The following is a 16,598-nucleotide window of genomic DNA, read 5'->3' on the forward strand; positions in this document are numbered from 1 at the left end:
CGGGCCTGACCCACCCAGGAGGGACACGGCGTCTGGTGACCAGGGAGGTCTAGCCCCTGACTTGTCAACTTGCTCTGGTGCTTTGGGCAATGGTGTCATCGTTCCTGCGTAGCATGTGGACTGCCAAGTGACAAGTGATATCATCCACAACAGAGCCGCTTTCATTCCCTCTACCTCTTAGAGGAGAAAGCTGCTAAAAATACACCTGGCGTCCTGGGCCCCTCTGCCTCGCCTCTAAAAACAGAGACTGTGCTGCACTTGACAGAAGCGGATCATTTATAAAACATTAGCATTTCTTGTACCGACATTTCACTGTCATATTACAGGACTTACTAAGTCTTCTAAAAAAAATTTAATAAAGTGCTTGGACTTTTGCTTTTCCCACGGAGGGCTTTGCTGTCTAACGTTGGACATGAAATCAACAACAGGACGGGGCGCCTGGGTGGCTCAGTCGTTGAGCGTCTGCCTTCGGCTCAGGTCATGATCCCGGGGTCTTGGGGTCGAGTCCCGCATCGGGCTCCCTGCTCTGCGGGAAGCCTGCTTCTCCCTCTCCCACTCCCCCTGCTTGTGTTCCCTCTCTCGCTGTGTCTCTCTCTCAAATAAAGAAATAAAATCTTAAAAAAAAAAAAAAAAGAAATCAACAACAGGACAGCATCCTTGGGTTCTAAGGGACAGCTGGGCCCTGGCACTGGCCTGGGAGAGCGCGCACTGTGCTCTGCGGTCCCTGCACTCCCCGCACTCCCGTTAGTGCGGGTTTCAAGCCTTGTAACGAGGCAGATTTGTTCAGTCGCGCCTGGAAACCCAGCCCTCCCCTCTCTATCTGGAGAACTGCCTCGTTTCTCTGAAGCAGGAGAAGCAGGTGCAGCCTCCAGACCCTCTCTGCTGCCGTCTGGGTGGGTCCCTGGCCTCCTGGAAACCCCTCTGGGCCCCAGGAACCAGCAGCTCCCTTCCAGCCACTCCTGAGCCCCCTAAGAATCCACAGCTCAGCTGCTGTGCGTGAGGCTCTTGGGAACAGACCAGGAAGGATCCAGGACCAGCCTGCTCCAGGGAGAGCCGCAGAGATTGGGTCGACCCAGCACAGCCAGGCTGTGGGAAGTGAGTCATGTTCTGTGAGGCTGAGGGAAGAATCCTAGCACAGAGAACAAGTGTGTGTGTGTGTGTGTGTGTGTGTGTGTGTGTGTTCGCACGCGTGTGCACACATGCATCCCAGTGAGTCAGTGTGCCCCTGCCCCATATGGCTCCTCCCACCAACAAACGTGCTGTGCCTGGCCAGGCTCGCCCACCCCACAAAAGCCTGCGATCCGCCACCACTTCAGGAATGCCAGGTTGGGAAATGAGAAACAGGGTTCTTGTCCAAGAGAAATTTTTTTATTATTATTTTCCTCTCTTGATTGGATTCGGTGTTTCTTGCTCCTCACACACATCCTCTCTGGTGGGGAATTCAGGTTTGTGCAAAGCTCAGAGGAGATTGCGCCTGCCGGGGCCCTGGCCGGCAGCATGGCCAACCTTGACTGGAGCCACTGTCCCCTCGCTGGGCTTGCCTGTTCCATGCCTGGCACGTCCCCACTCCTGACCCCTGAGTCTGGCCCCCTCCCCCACCTCTGCCCGTCCCTGGGCGTGTTCAGAAGGGCCAGGAGGGCTGCGGCCTCCATAATGCAGAAGTGCCTGAGATGGTTCTTGAAATGCCCTCTTTGTTCCCCTTCTGCTAAGGCCACCTGATGCTTTCCCTCCTGCCGCCTACACAGGACCCTTGCTGGGACGGCCATCAAAGAGCCTCAAGGAAAAATTCAGCAGCTGAGCCATGCTGGAGGCCTGGGCTCATGCCCGGAGTCTCCCTGGCCTGTCCAGACCATTGCTGGCAAAAACGCTAGGCTGATGACACTGCCCAGCCTGTTGGGCTGACACTGTGGATGCTGCCTGCCCGTTGGCAAAAAAGACCCAGAGCCCCTTCCGTCCCCTTCTCCGTGAAGCCCGTCCCCAGGGCCTGGCTCCCTGATGTCCAATGAGCTGCTTCTCGCTTCTGGCCCTGACAACACCTAGTACAGTGGGGGTGATGGGGTGCTCTGGGGCGGCAGCTGGACTTGCGTTGCATATAAAAACAAGGTGATGCTCTAAACATCGAAGAAGATTGGTCCCCTGAAGTGATTCTTGCTGCCTCCCCTTCTTCTCTCTGGCCCTTCCCACTGACCCTTTGCCCTAGGCCCTGGCAAGCACAGGTTACAACGAGGACTGTTGTTGCCAGGTTGGGATTCTAGACAAAAACCCTGTAACTCTTTTCTTGCTAGAAATCACCAATACAATCCTTAGTTCATAGTTCTCCGTATAGTTTATAAACATGAGAAGACATACAGTTGGGGGGGGGGCGGGGGGCGGGGCCCTGGGCAGTTGTGTGTATCTATATGTGGAGAGTGTGTATATATATAAGTGGACGTAGCTATAAAACTGCACCTCCTGTGAGAATCTCACTGCACTTGATGCAGTTCTGAATTTCAGCCTCTGATGATCTTTCCTTTGGTAATTGGTTCTTGGAGCCCAGCGGCTGGGCCTGGGTCTGCCAGGGCTGCCTGAGACATCAGGAACGAGAGGCGTTATCCCCGAGGGAGGGGTTGAGGGTCGGAGTGAGGGCAGGTAGACTCCGTGGCCTCAGGCAAGAGCCAAAATACCACCTGCTTCCATGCTCCCAGACAGCTGGGACACCCAGCCTCTTGGGTGAGCCTCGGCTCTTCTCCTCTGAGTCCTGCTTCCTCCAGGGATGGCGGGGGCCCTTCAGACCTCTCCAATGACTGGGATTCCACAGAGCCCAGCTCCTGTGGGGCACTGTCCCATTGTTGCTAATGAAGGATTCCTTTTGCGGGCTTTAACCACCTTGCTGGATGGATGCTGTCCGTGGGCGCTCGGCAGGGCCTGGCTGGACAGCTGGGTGTGATGTGCTCACTAATCCCTTCCCACTTTGGGGCTGTACACTTGGGTTTATAATCCACCGGGCAGGGCCCAGACAGCAGCCGAAGACCTTACCAACTTGCCTGAAACCCAGCAGATCCTCCCCTTGTTAAAAAAAAAGAAAAGAGATTCTGTTCCTTGGTGGACACGTGGCAGTGCTGGGTGCTGGCGCCCCAGGTCCTCAGCGGAGAGTGACCACCAGCCCCAGTATCCAGGCCAGGAGGGAGGCTCCCAGGGAACTGCCCGAGGAGGCCTGCTGCACCCCGCTGGGGGCACGGATGGGGGTCCTGCGGGCACACTTGCCCTTCCTCTTGGGCCGCCCAGTGGGCATGATGTCAAAGCTGAACTTGTGCTGGTAGTCAGGGGCGTAGTCCTGCAGCTCGTGGGCCTGCTTCCCGGTGCCCGCCTTGGACACCTGGTTGCGATTCCTGTGGCTGGTGCAGTTCTTGCCCGGCTTCCGGTGGCCTGGGCGGGAGCCGGGCAGGTGGCCATGCGGGTGGCCCCTGTCCCTGGCAGAGCCCCGGGGCGGGTAGTGCTCCTTGCGGGCGGCCCGGTCGGTGGTGGTGAGCGTGTGCGACTTGATCTGGTGCGGGGAGGCTGGCCCCGTGCAGTTCCGGAAGTCCTCGGCCCTCAGCAGCTTCAGGTCCTGGCCTTGCCGCGCCTCGGGGGACGCGCAGGGGACGGCAGAGCTGGAGCCCCGGAATCTCCGCAGCCATTCCCACAGGGAGTGCGCCCGGCAGCCGCAGTCCCAAGCATTCCCGTTGAGGCGGAGGAACTCCAGGGCTCCCAGGGGCGCCAGGCAGTCGCCCTGCAGCTCGGAGAGGCTGTTGTTGAAGAGAAAGAGGGTGGTCAGCCTGCGGAGGTCGTGGAAAGCCTTGTGGTGGACCCACTGCAGCTGGTTCTCGTGCAGCAGCAGCCGGTCCAAGTTCACCAGCCCCCGGAACGTGTCCTGGCCCAGGCTCCACAGCTTGTTGCCATGCAGGAACAGGTGGCTGAGGTTGACCAGGTCCACAAAGATGTCGTCCTGCAGGTACTCGATGTGATTGTCCTGCAGGTAGAGGTACTGCAGGCTGTGCAGTCCACCGAAGATGCCTGCGGGCAGGGCGCTGAGCCCGCACTTATAGAGGTAGAGGGCGTGCAGCTTCACGAGGCCCTGGAAGGTCTCCGGCGCCAGCGTCCGCAGCTGCCGGTTGTCGCCAAGGTCCAGCTCCTCCAGGTGCACGAAGCCCTCGAAGGTGCCGGGGTCGATGAAGGTGATGTTGTTGGAGTAGATCCACAGGGTGACCATAGCGGGGCTGAAGTGGCCCTGCTGGAGGAGGGTGATGCGGTTGTTCTGCAGGAAGATGCGCTCGCTGTCCTCCGGGATGCCCTCGGGGATGGCGGCGAAGTTGTGCGCCTGGCAGCTGACCGTCATGGGTGCGGGGTAGCACACGCAGTCCCGCGGGCAGCCGCCGCCCAGGGACAGCTCCCCGGCCAGCAGCAGCAGCATCAGTTCCACACAGCACCCTGGCGGGGGGGCGGGGGGGAGAGAGAGCACAGCCAGGTCAGGCTCGGCCAGGGGAGGCGGGGACGGACGGGCTGCGGGGCTGGGGGACGCGCCTCCCCCCTCGGCCGGGCTCTGTCCCGGGCTGTGCCCAACTCGGCGGCCTGGGATGGCAGCCCCCTGGGGGTGGCTCCTGCTCGGAGGAAGGCGGGGGTCGGGCCCAAGCGGGGCCCTCACCGGGCCTGAGACCACGCTCTGGCGCTCCGCCCCTTAGGAGGGGTCTCTCCGCATCCCCGCGGCGAGGAGAGTTCGGGGACGCGCGCCGGACCCTCAGTCCCGCCCCTAAGCCCTAGCCCCGCCCCCAGGCTCGGCCCGCCCTGCTGGGGTGGGCGTCGCAACCCGTGGACGCGGCGCCCAGCCTCTGGTTCCCGTCCCGGCTCTGTCACTCCCTTAACAGCACATGAGCGGGTAGTGCTTCAGACTCCTGGTCTAACAAAGTAAATATATGGAGGCCTGAGGAGTCTTTTTATGTATTCTTTTTTTTTTTTTTTTAAAGATTTTATTTATTTGACAGAGAGAGAGAGAGCGAGAGCAGGAGCACAAGCGGGGGAATGGGAGAGGGAGAAGCAGGCTTCCCGCCGAGCAGGGAGCCCGATGTGGGACTGGACCCCAGGACCCTGGGATCATGACCTGAGCCGAAGGCAGACGCTTAACGACCGAGCCACCCAGGCGCCCCTTTTTATGTATTTTAATAACAAAGCATGCATGCAAGACACCAAAGTTCAGCTCAAAAGATGTCTCATTTATGGTGCCTTCTGTGTCCTCAAATATGTGACAGCTCTCTGTGCCTCAGTTTCTTCATTTCTAAATAGTAGTAGTTGTTCCTTGCGGAGCTGCGAGGATGTGCTAAGGGGACATATGTGTGAAGGACTGGGGGAGACACCAGGGCTGCCTGGCTTGGGCCCCCCCCCCATGGGGTTCATCTTCCGGCCCCTCCCATCCCCGCACCTCACTCCCAGCCTGTGTGCTTCCAGGCTGTGGTTGCAAATCAGGCCTTTTGCCTCTCGACTGTCCGGAGCATTTCCTCTGTAGCTTCCCTCTAATTGGGCATTAATTAGGCATTCGTTAATGGATCCCTAAAATAATTTATTTTCGGATGTGTCCAGCCTGTGGTCGGATAATAGCCCCGTGCTCATTATCGGAGCGTCCTCATTATAGACGATCATCATTACCTGCCTTTTTCCAGGGTCGCAGCTGCCCCAGGCTGCCCGGCAGGCGCGCCGGCGAGCGAGGACAGGCTCCAGGCCGGTAGACCCCCACCCTGCATGGCCAGGCAGCCATCTCGTCCCTGCCCGGGCTTGGCCTCTTGCCCGCCCCTTCCAGCTTGGCCAGCTGGGCCTCTCGGGGGAGGCCGGGGCCTGGGGCAGCTCAGCTGATTCCCGCTGTTGGCTCTGCCCAAAGCAGGTGGAGAGAACCAAGACTCCCGGCCACCCTCGGACTGGCCTGCTCCCGGCCTCACCCGGGCCACCAGGCCAGGCTCCCAGGCCTGCTGCTGGCCTAGCCTCCTGGCCTGTCTCGGGCAGGCCTAGCCACCACTGCCACCCCCTCATTCCTGGCAGAAACGGCAGCGTAAATAAGTGACAGCTCCCAGCTGTTGGGAGTTACGGGCTCGCAGAGAGCGGCAGCTGCTTCCCGTCCCCCTGTAATCACCCGGCTTCCACCGAACGTTTCCAACATAAAAATCATCGCATGTAACTTCGTGTTTGCATAATTGGGTTCGGTTGCGATTTCAGAGCAATTATGACCTCGGGGGCGGCGGCGGCTGTGCAGCTGTGAGGACCCTTTCCGGGCCGGGCCACGCTCTAGGTGGTTCCTGCAGTGTCTTCAGTCATCGCGACCACTGGACAGGCTGCAGGCTAAGCCTCAGTTTCCCTCCCTGTAACACGGGTAGGATACGATCGCTTTACCAGCGTGCCCCACGTGGAGGCTCGGGTCTGACCTCCAGGCCCCCATTGCCCACCTCAGTCTGGCAGGGGCTCCCAGCTGTGCAGGGGGGAAGCAAGAGTGTGAGGGGCCGGGAGCCTGGACCCCAAGCCCCAGCTGACTCTCCGGGAGCCTGCCAGGTGCCTTGAGCCTCCGAAAGCCAGGGGTGGGAGGAGGACCCAACCCACATTGGCTGCAGCTTCCACAGAGACTGACACCCCTTTCCCCTCTCTCGCTGGCACTCCTCACCCCTGCCCAGGCTGCTGTCTCCCAGGAACCTTGCCCCAGAGAAGCGGCCCCCACCTTGCCATTGGGGGGGGCCCAGGGGACCCCTCCCAGCTCAAGGGCGTTCACAGTACTCACTGTGCTGAAGGGGACCAGGTCACGGTCACAAACTGGTGCTTGTGGGACACACAGTGCCACACCAGACCCGGGGGGGGGGGGCGATGCCGCAAAGAAAAAAGCTTTTCCTGCCCTTATGTCTGGCAGCAGAGAGACACCGACCATGGGGGCAGGGGTAAGCTGTGGCAGGCTCAGCACTAATACCACTCGACATTTGTGCAGCTTATGAAGTTTACAAAGTGCTTCTGCTTGCTCTCCTCTGATCCTCAGCATTACTGTGTGGTGGGGGTGTTCTCCTGCCCCCCTGACCTGGATGGGGGCAGACAACCCTTCCTCCTGCTGTTGTGGCCTATGTCTCCATGAGGCCCTGGGGCTGGGCTTCTCGGAAGTGTTCCCAGGGAAGCTGGGGGCCCCAAGGAGAGCCATAACCTCCCTTAGACAGGTGCGCCAGGGAATGTCGGAGCACAGGGAAACCAGGCAGAGACCCCAGCTTGGATGAAAAAAACAAATGCCCAAAAATCTAGGCATGGGCTGAGCAGCCAGCTTGTGAACACACTTTGGCAGGTGTGTGGGGTAAAGGCAGGACCCAGGAAGGAACCCCCCATGTCCTTCCTACGAGAGGGGCCCCGAAGGAGGCAGGGACCCCAGCCAACCGCTAAGAGCTGCTCTCCATCCTTCAGTGCTGCCCAGATGCCAGGGATCCAGGCCAGGGAAGCTGCCCTTGCACTACCTCTGCCTCCTTCCACTGGGCACTGGAGTGGGTCTCCGCTGAATCTGCTTCTCCACCCTAGAAGCTGGTCCCATCTCCAAGGCCCTGGACCAGCCCTCCCAGCCAAACTCCTCCGCCCTTGGCACCCGTGCTCAAGCCAATGGGTGTGCTGGTCCTGGATCGTCACCTTGCCGGGTTTCTTCCCAGGAAGGCTGGCGCTTGGTCGCTGCAGCTCTTCCTCCTGTGCCCCCTCCGTGTGCCAGTGGGGGCCCCAACCCCACTGATGGCCTGATGAACGTACCAACAATGAGGCGGATGCCTTTGCCGCGCACCTTAAGATCGCAAATTAGCAGCCGGGCTCCGTGGAGGAGACTTGCACCCCCTCCCATCCGCCTCCTCAGCCCTCTCCTGCGTGGGGCGGGGGTTGATCTGCCTGAGGGGGCTGAAGAAAGTAAGGCTGGGCCTCATCCCCCTTTCCTCAGGCTCTCCTCCTCCTCTCCTCCAGGGGCATGCACCTGACTGCTCGGCTACTCCCAAGCCTCCTGGCCTCCCACACATCTGAGCTCACCTGAGGCTCCTCAGCCTCATTCCTTCCTTCCTCCATTCAATACTTGCCCTGAGTCTTGGAGTGTCCAATGTGCTAGGGCAGGGAGGAGTCCGGTGATGAACTTCGCAAGCCCTCATGGGTTCATTAGCAGATAGGGGGCCCCCAATCCTAGGCAGTCTGGCCAGGTGCCGGGGCCCAGAGTAGGCACCTAAGGGTGTGTGTGTAAGGGGAAGCTCAGGGAAGGTCCCGGCCGCCCCATGCCGCCTCCTCCAGGAAGCCTTCTGCTCCCCTGCTAGCATAGAGAATACACAGTAGAGACTGTGTTGTTTCCATGTCCTCCTTCCCGCAAATCCCAAAACCCTGCACCTGCTGGGCAGGAACCTGTGGGGGAGGGGGCGAGTAGACCTCACCCAGTCTACTCAGCAACCCCAGATGTGCTTATGAATGGGCCTGTGGGGCTGGACCTGGCGGGATGGGTGGGAAGGGCATAACAGGCAGAAGGCACAGGATATGCAAAGGCACTGAGGTGGGGAAACAGGCCGTGTGCCCCCGTCTTACCCCAGACCTTCTCTTCTCTCAGCCTCTAAGTAGCCGGATCTCCCAAAGAAGCTGTAACACCAGCTCTGCGAGGCTGGGGACACCCAGGCCTGGGGAGGCCAGAGAGGTCCCCAGGGGAACCAGCACTGGCAGGACCTCTGCTCCAGTCCCAGGCCAGATGGCCAGAGTGGCAGGGGTCCTGCAGCTTGCCCACCCTGGGAGCAGGACGGAGCTAACCAAGGAAGAGGACCCAGTCCTAATCACGGACCAGGTTCTTTAACGGAACCCTCACACCACCACACCATCCAAGACGAAATGAGGCACAGTGGGGGTGGGGGGGGTGGGAGGAGGGGAGAGAGGCTGGCTGAGGCCACACAGCTGGTGAAGAGGGTGGTGGAACAGGCCTCACCCCTGACTTCAAATCCAGGAGCTCCAAGTTGCCAGGGGCAGGCAGGCCAGCCTCATCGGCTCATCATCGGACGGACGGCCGCTCAGCCCTCCCCGGCCCCACGGTCTCAGCCCTCCCCCTGACCACCTCTCCCTACACCTGTGCAGGGACAGTCCCATGGCTTGGAATCCCCTGAAGGCCCCCAGGCAAGTCCGTGGGGCTCTCTGAGCCTCAGAGTCTTGTCAGTCATGTGGCCAATCCTTCTGGCTCTGCAGCCCCCCCTCCCTCCGCACAGGCCCAGTCCCCCCACCCCCTGCCCCAGCCTTGCCAGATGCTTTTCTCTGAGCCAATCAATGCTAACCAAATGGCTCAGCCGGTCAGAGAACAGCCTCGGGCCAGGCTGGCTGAGCTCACAGAGCTCCTGGCGCCCCAGGCCACTTGGCAGGGTCCCTCCAGGCCACACCCAAGCACACACCACTTTCTGAAGTGTCCCCCCACCCCAGCCTGGCCCAGCCCTGGAGACAAGGAAGCCAGCCCAGAGAGGCTGGGCTTCCCTCCTCGGCCCCCGCTGCAGATGCCTGTGATCCACTCGCCCCTCTAGATCTCCATCCTTCAAATGCAGTCTGTCCGAAGGTGCGCTGCAGCTCCTCCACCCCCCGCCACCCCCACCCCCCGCCGCCTCCTCCGCAAGCATCTTCGCATCTTCTCTGCTTCAGGTGAAGGCAGCGTCTTCATTCTGGCGGCTCAGGCAAGAACCTCGGAGTCATGCCAACTCCTCTCTCTCACCTCATACCCAGTCTGCCAGGAGTCCTGTGCGCTCACCTTCACAATGTACCCAGAATCCACCCATGTCTCCCAGCCACCAGCCCAGCCAGGGCCCCCATCATCTCTCACCTGGCCTATTGCCACAGTCTCCCGAGGGGTCCCGGGGCTCCCACCCTTGCCCCTACATGTCGGCTAACACAGCAGCACAAGTCTGAGTCAGAGCACATGACCCCTCTGCTCAAACCCTCCTCGGCCCCATCGTGCTCAGTAAGACCCTCCAGTCATTTTTTTTGTAAAGATTTTATTTATTTATTTGACAGAGAGAGACACAGCGAGAGAGGGAACACAAGCGGGGGGAGTGGGAGAGGGAAAAGCAGGCTTCCCCCTGAGGAGAGAGCCCTATGCGGGGCTCCATCCCAGGACCCTGGGATCATGACCTGAGCCGAAGGCAGACGCTTAACGACTGAGCCACCCAGGCGCCCCAAGACCCTCCAGTCTTTACTGGGGCCCTGGCCACAGCCTCTCCTCCCTACCCCAGCCTCTTCTTGCTCTTTTTCACATGCTGGGCATGTCCTGCCACCAGCCTTTGGCTGCTCCCTCCTCCTAGAGCACTGCCCAGGATACCTGCAAGGCCCTTGCCCTCACCCCAGAGTTCGGGTCTCTCCCAGGGTCACCTTCTCAGCCAGGCCTTCCCGAGCAGCCTATTTAAAATAGGGAAGAAGCCCATCCCTGTTTTACTTTTCCGCTTAATGGTCATCCTCTTCTAATAAATTATTTCATTTATTTATTTATCTTGTTCCTTTTCTGTCCCCTCCCACTGAGTGTCAACTCCATGAGGACAGTGCTTTTGTCTGGTGCATTCCCCGCTGAGCCCCTGGGGCCTAGAATGGTGCCTGGAACATAGTAGGTGCTCAATAAACATAGCAGTTCTTGTTAGTACCAAGGCCTCCGGTAAGAGCACCCTCGGCCATGGCTCTCTCTCGCGGGCCCCTGGGCCATCATAGGGGGACAGATGGTGGGGAGAGCTCTGCAAGGGAAGTTACACACCAGGCCTGTCCAAGGTGCAGGTGACCAACACAGCTTTGCCTGGGACTCAGGGCTTTCCCAGGACTTGGGACTTTCGGGGCTAAAACTGGTAAGTCCCAAACAAACCAGGACAAGTCAGTCACCCTATCTGAGGCCAAGACTGTGCCATCCTTCCAAAAACCAAACTCTCTGGGCCCAGGAAGGGGATGGGACACACAGGCAGGCACGAAGCATGAGTGTTCTCTAGACACCCACGCCTTAGGTCTACTGCCTGCAGCCCGGGAGGCAGGCCTGGCCTACACGGAGCCTGTGTGCGCACGTGTGTACGTGTGTGCGCACGGATCTGAGGACATCTCTGTGCACGCGTGTGCTGTGTGTTTAGCCGTGTGTGTATATATGGCCACGTATGCATGTGTATGCAGTATCGGAGTACATGCACATGTGTGTGCAAGCTCGTGTTTGTCTCTGGAGGCCGCCAAGGGGGCTGGCAGCCTGGGCCCTTTCCTCCTGCAGCATCCCTGAACTCCAGCCCAGAGAGGGGGCCTGGGTCTGTGACATCCCCGTCTTATCTCGGCACTCACTCTGGCTTTGCCTTTAGCTCCCGCTCTCCTCCCGACACGCTCAATTACGTACCCACTCCAGGGTCACTCTCAGCTGGGAAGCAAGTGGCCCCTTACTGGAACAGTCCTTGGCTTTTACGTGCCGTGGCGAGCCCCCTGCACGGGCCTGGCCGGGATGCCGTGCTAACTGGGCTGCCGAGCTCTCAGGGGGCCTCACTGGAGCAACCTCAGGCTCCCCAGCTTTGCCTAGCCGCATCTGCCACCTCCTCGCTGCGGGGTGCCCTCTGGGGGGTGGGAGGCCGGAGGCTGGCGCGAGCAGCTCTATACCCCGGTACTGCCTGGCTTTGGGACCAGCCCCACTGGGAGCACATTTCAGCTGGGCAACCTGGGCAGGTCACTAAACCTCCAAGGCCTCAGTTTTTTAGTCCAGGAACTGGGAGGCCGAGCACCTGCCTTCCTGGGTGTTGGAAGCCCTCGGTGAGGCTGTGCCCTTGAACTGTAGCCCAGGGCGCGCTGAAGAAGAGCCTTCGCCAAGGGTGGTGATTGTGTTACTGGTACTGTTATCAAAGGAGCTGCTGCTCACCCCCTCAGTGCTCTCCGCAACCCCGGTGCCCCCTGGCTTTCACCCCACCCTACCCTGGTGCTCCCAGACCCCAGAGGCCTGGCAGAGGGACCTGACAGATCAGACACTGAGTCAGGGCTCAGACCCAGGTTCAAGTTCCTTCCCTGCCAGGCCTTGGCTGCCCCCAGGGCACCGCAGGTGGGGATGGGGTCTTGACCTCTCTACTTTGCCCTTCCTCCCAGTCCATCCGTCTCCATCTGGAGTTGCCAGCTCTCTGCAGGATGCCCCAGGTATTTGGGCTCTACCTTCACCTCGGGAGGCCCCTCTGGGGCTCATAAAACGTGTTCCATGTTACTCAAATTTGCTCCTCGGTTTGGGGGCCCCAGAATCTGGGCTGTGGCAGCGCAAGGCTGAGGGCTGTGGGCTTCTGAGAGCCAGTCCTTCCCAGGAGGTTTTGGGAAGGCTCTGCATCCTGCCTCCTCCCTCCAAACCCTGGAGCTTACTGTCCCTCCCCCAGAACCACAGCAAACTGTGGACCCACCTGCACCCAGACAGGCTCACTGAAACTGGAGTGGTATCTTAGGTGTGTTTGGTGGGGCAGGTGAACCTCTGTGGCCATGGGACAGTCTCCAGGGGCAAGTGTCTACTGCCTGCCTGGGGGTCGCTGAGGGGTTGTGAGGGAGAGAGGGTAGGGGTGGGGATCTACCAAATCCCGAAGGCCCTGGCATTGGCCTACAGAAAACAGGAGATAGGACCCAGCCTGTGAGAAGCAGGTGCAGAACTCTCTTCCAGGAGCCCTTGTTCCTAGTTCCTGGAACAGCACCCTTTCCATGTTGTCTGCAAAAGGCGTTCAGAACTCACACCTGGGGTATCGGTCATCTGGTCACCCCATTCTGAACCTGTCCCCTGACTCCTTCATTCATGCAAATTCGCTCTGTACTTGGTGCTGCAACGGTAGGATCTAGCTACTTCTCTCATGGGGCCTACGCGTTCCAGCAGGGAGATGATTAAGCCAAAGGACCAGACAAGACCAAACTGACAAACGGCGGTAGACACTGGGGACACAACAAGGGGGTTAAGACTGAGACAAACGGGGGCGCCTGGGTTGTTTAGTCCGTGGAGCCTCTGCCTTCAGCTCAGGTTATGATCCCAGGGTCCTGACATCAGGCCCCACATCGGGCGCCCTGCTCACGGGAAGCCTGCTTCCTCTCCTCCCCACTTGAGCTCTCTCTCTCTATCTCTGTCTCTCAAATAAATAAATAAAATTAAAAAAAAAGACTGAGAGGGCACCTCTCAGAGGGCTCAGTGGGTTAAGCGACTGCCTTTGGCTCAAGTCATGATCCTGGGGCCCTGGGATCGAGCCCCACATAGGGCTCCTTGCTCAGCGGGGAGGCTGTTTCTCCCTCTCCCTCTGCCTGCCACTCCCCCTGCTTGTACTCTTTCTCCCTGTCAAATAAATAAATAAAATCTTAAAAAAAAAAAAAAAAGACTGAGACAAATGGGGGGACTGACATTAGTTTGTGTGCTCATGAAGGGCCTCCCTGAGCAGTGACACCTGAGTTGAAACCTAAAGGAAAGGAAGGAGCCAAAGAACAGAGGGAACAGCAGGTGCAAAGGCCCTGGGACAGGACCAAACTTAGTATAGATGAGGGAAGAAGGGCAGGGCAGGAGATGCAGTCAGAAAGGCAGGAGGCAGGCTTTGTAGTGACTTGAAAGCCTCAGTGGAATAGTTTGGACCTAATTCTGGGTATGGTGAGCAGCCACGGAAGAGCCTGAAGTGGGAGCAGTATGATGGGATTTGAGGGACTACTACTGGAGCACAGATGGCGGGGCAAAAGGAGGCGCAGGGCCATGGAGTCAGAGAGCAGTGGACAGAATGAGAAATGTTTAGGATGTAGAATTGGCAGGACATAGAAGTGGACCAGTGTAAGGGATAGGGGTTGGGAGGGACATGGGGTGGCTCCAGAGGATGAGGGTACAGTGAGACTGGAGGAGCCTGGGAAAGCAGGCTCAGGGGCCAACAAGAACTCAATTTAGGACAAACAAAGTCTGTGGAGACTTACAGGGCTGTTTAACTGGTGGCAGGTGGATGTTCCAAACTGGAGGTGAGAGGCACACTTGGGAGTCATGGGCGCAGAGATGGTATTTAAATCCGTGGGAAAGGATGAGGTCACCTGTCAAGAGAGGGGAACCAGGATCGAGGCCTCCAGCAACACAATTCTGGAATGTAAAGGAGGAGGAACGGCCAGCAATGTCAAAGGAAAGCCATGGTGCCTGGTGTGACAGAAGCCAAGAGTGTTTCAAGAAGGAAGGTGGACTTGGCCATGATGAGGGCTGGGAGAGTTCCATGAGGATGAAGTGCAGTTGTTTGGCAACATGGAGGTAACTGGTGACGCCAGAAAGTTCATTTCTGGGAGAAAGAGGGGGGCAGAATGCATTCTAGAGGGGGAGGAAGAGGGAATGGGGAGACAGCACTGGGTCAGCCAGGACAGGTTAGGGCATGCGAATGTAACCAGCGGCCCCAGGGTCTCGGTGGCTCACGGCAGAGGCTGGTTTCTTGCTCAGGGATCTGGGTGGAGAACACATCCTCCACCCAGAACCCTGGCTGTCTCACGACAGAGGGGACAGAGGCCGTGGTCACCACGGGATTTTGTTTCAAGCAGCACTCCTGCCTGTGTATCATGGGTCAGAGTCAGTCACGTGGCCCAGCCCGTCCTCACCCGGCCAGGGAAGAATCCTGGGGTGCTGGCGTCGGGGAGCAGTGTCTATGAGCACACAGAGGTCACTCACTCAGAAACTTTGCTGTGAAGAGGGCAGAGACACAGGGCAGCGCCCGGAGAGGCGTGGAGTCCTGGGAGGTCGTCTGCTTTTTAAAGCTGGAAGAAACTAGAGCTTGTTTGCACGCTTGTGGGTGTGATTTGGGAGGAGGGAGAGGGAAAGAAGCCCAAGCAGCAGGAGTGGGAGGGCCAAAGGACCGGAGGCCCAGAGCACTGAAGGAACACCCTCCCGCGGCAAGGGGAGGGACGCGAGGTCTATGCGAATGACAAGATGACGGAGTTGCCCCCCACCCCAGCCTTCTTGTCTCCCTGAAGTAAAAGGGGGTCATTAGCTGGGAGCAAAGGTAGGGAGGAGGGCGGGAGTTTGAGGAGAAAGAAGACAGAATGAAGCAGGCCTTCCATTTGGTGGGAAATCAAACTACCCCAGTCGCATGAGACATTTGCACGTTTGCAAACACAGGCTTCCAGTGCCCACTGCCCGCCGGGCCCCTGCCCAAGTCCTCCTCACCGCCCGCTGGACTGCTGGGGCTCTCGGCCCCTCTGATGACGTCTGCTGCGTCACTCCCCAGCTCACAGAGCTGCATTCGCTCAGCAAACATTCGCCCCTCCCCTTCTTCTGGGCCGGACACTGTGCCAGGGGGGCTCTGGGGACAAAAGACCCAGTTTCTCTGGGGACAAAAGAAGCCAGTTCCTGGCTTCCACGAGCTCACAGTCTTCCCCAGATGCCTCCAGGAGAGTGTGTTGTGGACATGCGTCACTCCTCTTGGCTACCCAGCTGCTAAACCCCCTTCCTGTATTTGCGAGATCTCCCAGTTTAGGTACATGAGTCCTTCCCTCCCTGTGGAAGCTGAAAAGGTCAAGCCCGGGACGCCTGGGTGGCTCAGTCAGTTAAGTGTCTGCCTTCAGCTCAGGTCATGGTCCCAGGGTCCTGGGATCGAGTCCCGCATCGGGCTCCCTGCTCCGCGGGGAGCCTGCTTTTCCCTCTGCCTCTGCCTCTCTCTCTCTCTATCTCTCATGAATAAATAAATAAAATCTTTAAGAAAAAAAAAAAAAAGAAAAGGTCAAGCCCTCACTTTCTCATCCTTCCTGGAAGACTGGGCAAGGCCTGTAACCCAGACTTTGAACTAGGACTTAATGGTGCGATTAAGCTGGGATCAATGCTTACAAGGATGGTGGCAGAGCCAGGGTGGGCGGTGACTGTGACGGGGAACATTGGACGTACGAGCTGGAAGTGTCTTTGTCTTTGTTTGGGGCATCGCTCCTGTCTGTGGCGCTCCCAACCCTTTGGGAGATTCTGTGAGTTACCTGTAAATAGATCTGCTTTTTATTTAAATTAGTCAAGGCTGGTGTGTCTGTTGCTTGCAAGTAAGAATCCTCACTGATGTGAGGTCCCTCCAGCTGAGCACGGCTTGAGCTGCATCACCCTGGTGGGGCCATCCTGAGGACACTGCCTAATGGTTCTTTCCACCAAGATCCCCAGAGCCACCCTGGTTCTTGCCCTGCCCAGACCTGGGGTTGTTCAGCTTCTTCTTTGGGTCCCATTTGCTTTCTGCAGCGGCCCACCTAACACCCCGCTTCTTTTTTGTTGTTATTGTTGTTGTTATTTATTTATTTAAATTTTATTATGTTATGTTAGTCACCATACAATACATCATTAGTTTTTGATGTAGTGATCCATGATCCATTGTTTTCGTATAACACCCAGTGCTCCATGCAGTATGTGCCCTCCTTAATACCCATCACCGGGCTGACCAATCCCCCCTCCCCACCCCCTCCAAAACCCTGCTTGTTTCTCAGGTCCATAGTCTCTCATGGTTCATCTCTCCCTCCAATACCGCCCCCCCATTTTTCCCTTCCTTCTCTTAATGTCCTCCATGTTATTCCTTATGTTCCATAAATAAGTGAAACCATATGATAATTGACTTTCTCTGCTTGACTTATTTCACTTAGCATAATCTCCTCCAGTCCCATCCATGTTG

At 58.4% G+C, this 16,598-nt stretch overlaps 2 protein-coding genes across 2 annotated transcripts in view; both read right to left on the reverse strand.

The window, feature by feature from the left end:
• Positions 1 to 16,598, reverse strand: part of PRPF8 (pre-mRNA processing factor 8) — a 335,003-nt gene that overhangs the window by 261,194 nt on the left and 57,211 nt on the right. The gene's annotated exons all lie outside the window — the stretch shown is intronic.
• RTN4RL1 (reticulon 4 receptor like 1) overlaps positions 1,347 to 16,598 on the reverse strand; it is a 70,332-nt gene continuing 55,080 nt past the window's right edge. Inside the window, exon 2 of the mRNA XM_081806109.1 lies at positions 1,347 to 4,446. Coding sequence (XP_081662235.1) covers positions 3,122 to 4,446 — 1,325 coding nt within the window. The 3' untranslated portion in view covers positions 1,347 to 3,121. The remainder of the gene's footprint in view (positions 4,447 to 16,598) is intronic.

The sequence above is a fragment of the Leptonychotes weddellii genome, chromosome 15 (genome assembly GCF_054177405.1).
Source record: "Leptonychotes weddellii isolate Sample4059 chromosome 15, ASM5417740v2, whole genome shotgun sequence".
NCBI lineage: Eukaryota > Metazoa > Chordata > Mammalia > Carnivora > Phocidae > Leptonychotes > Leptonychotes weddellii.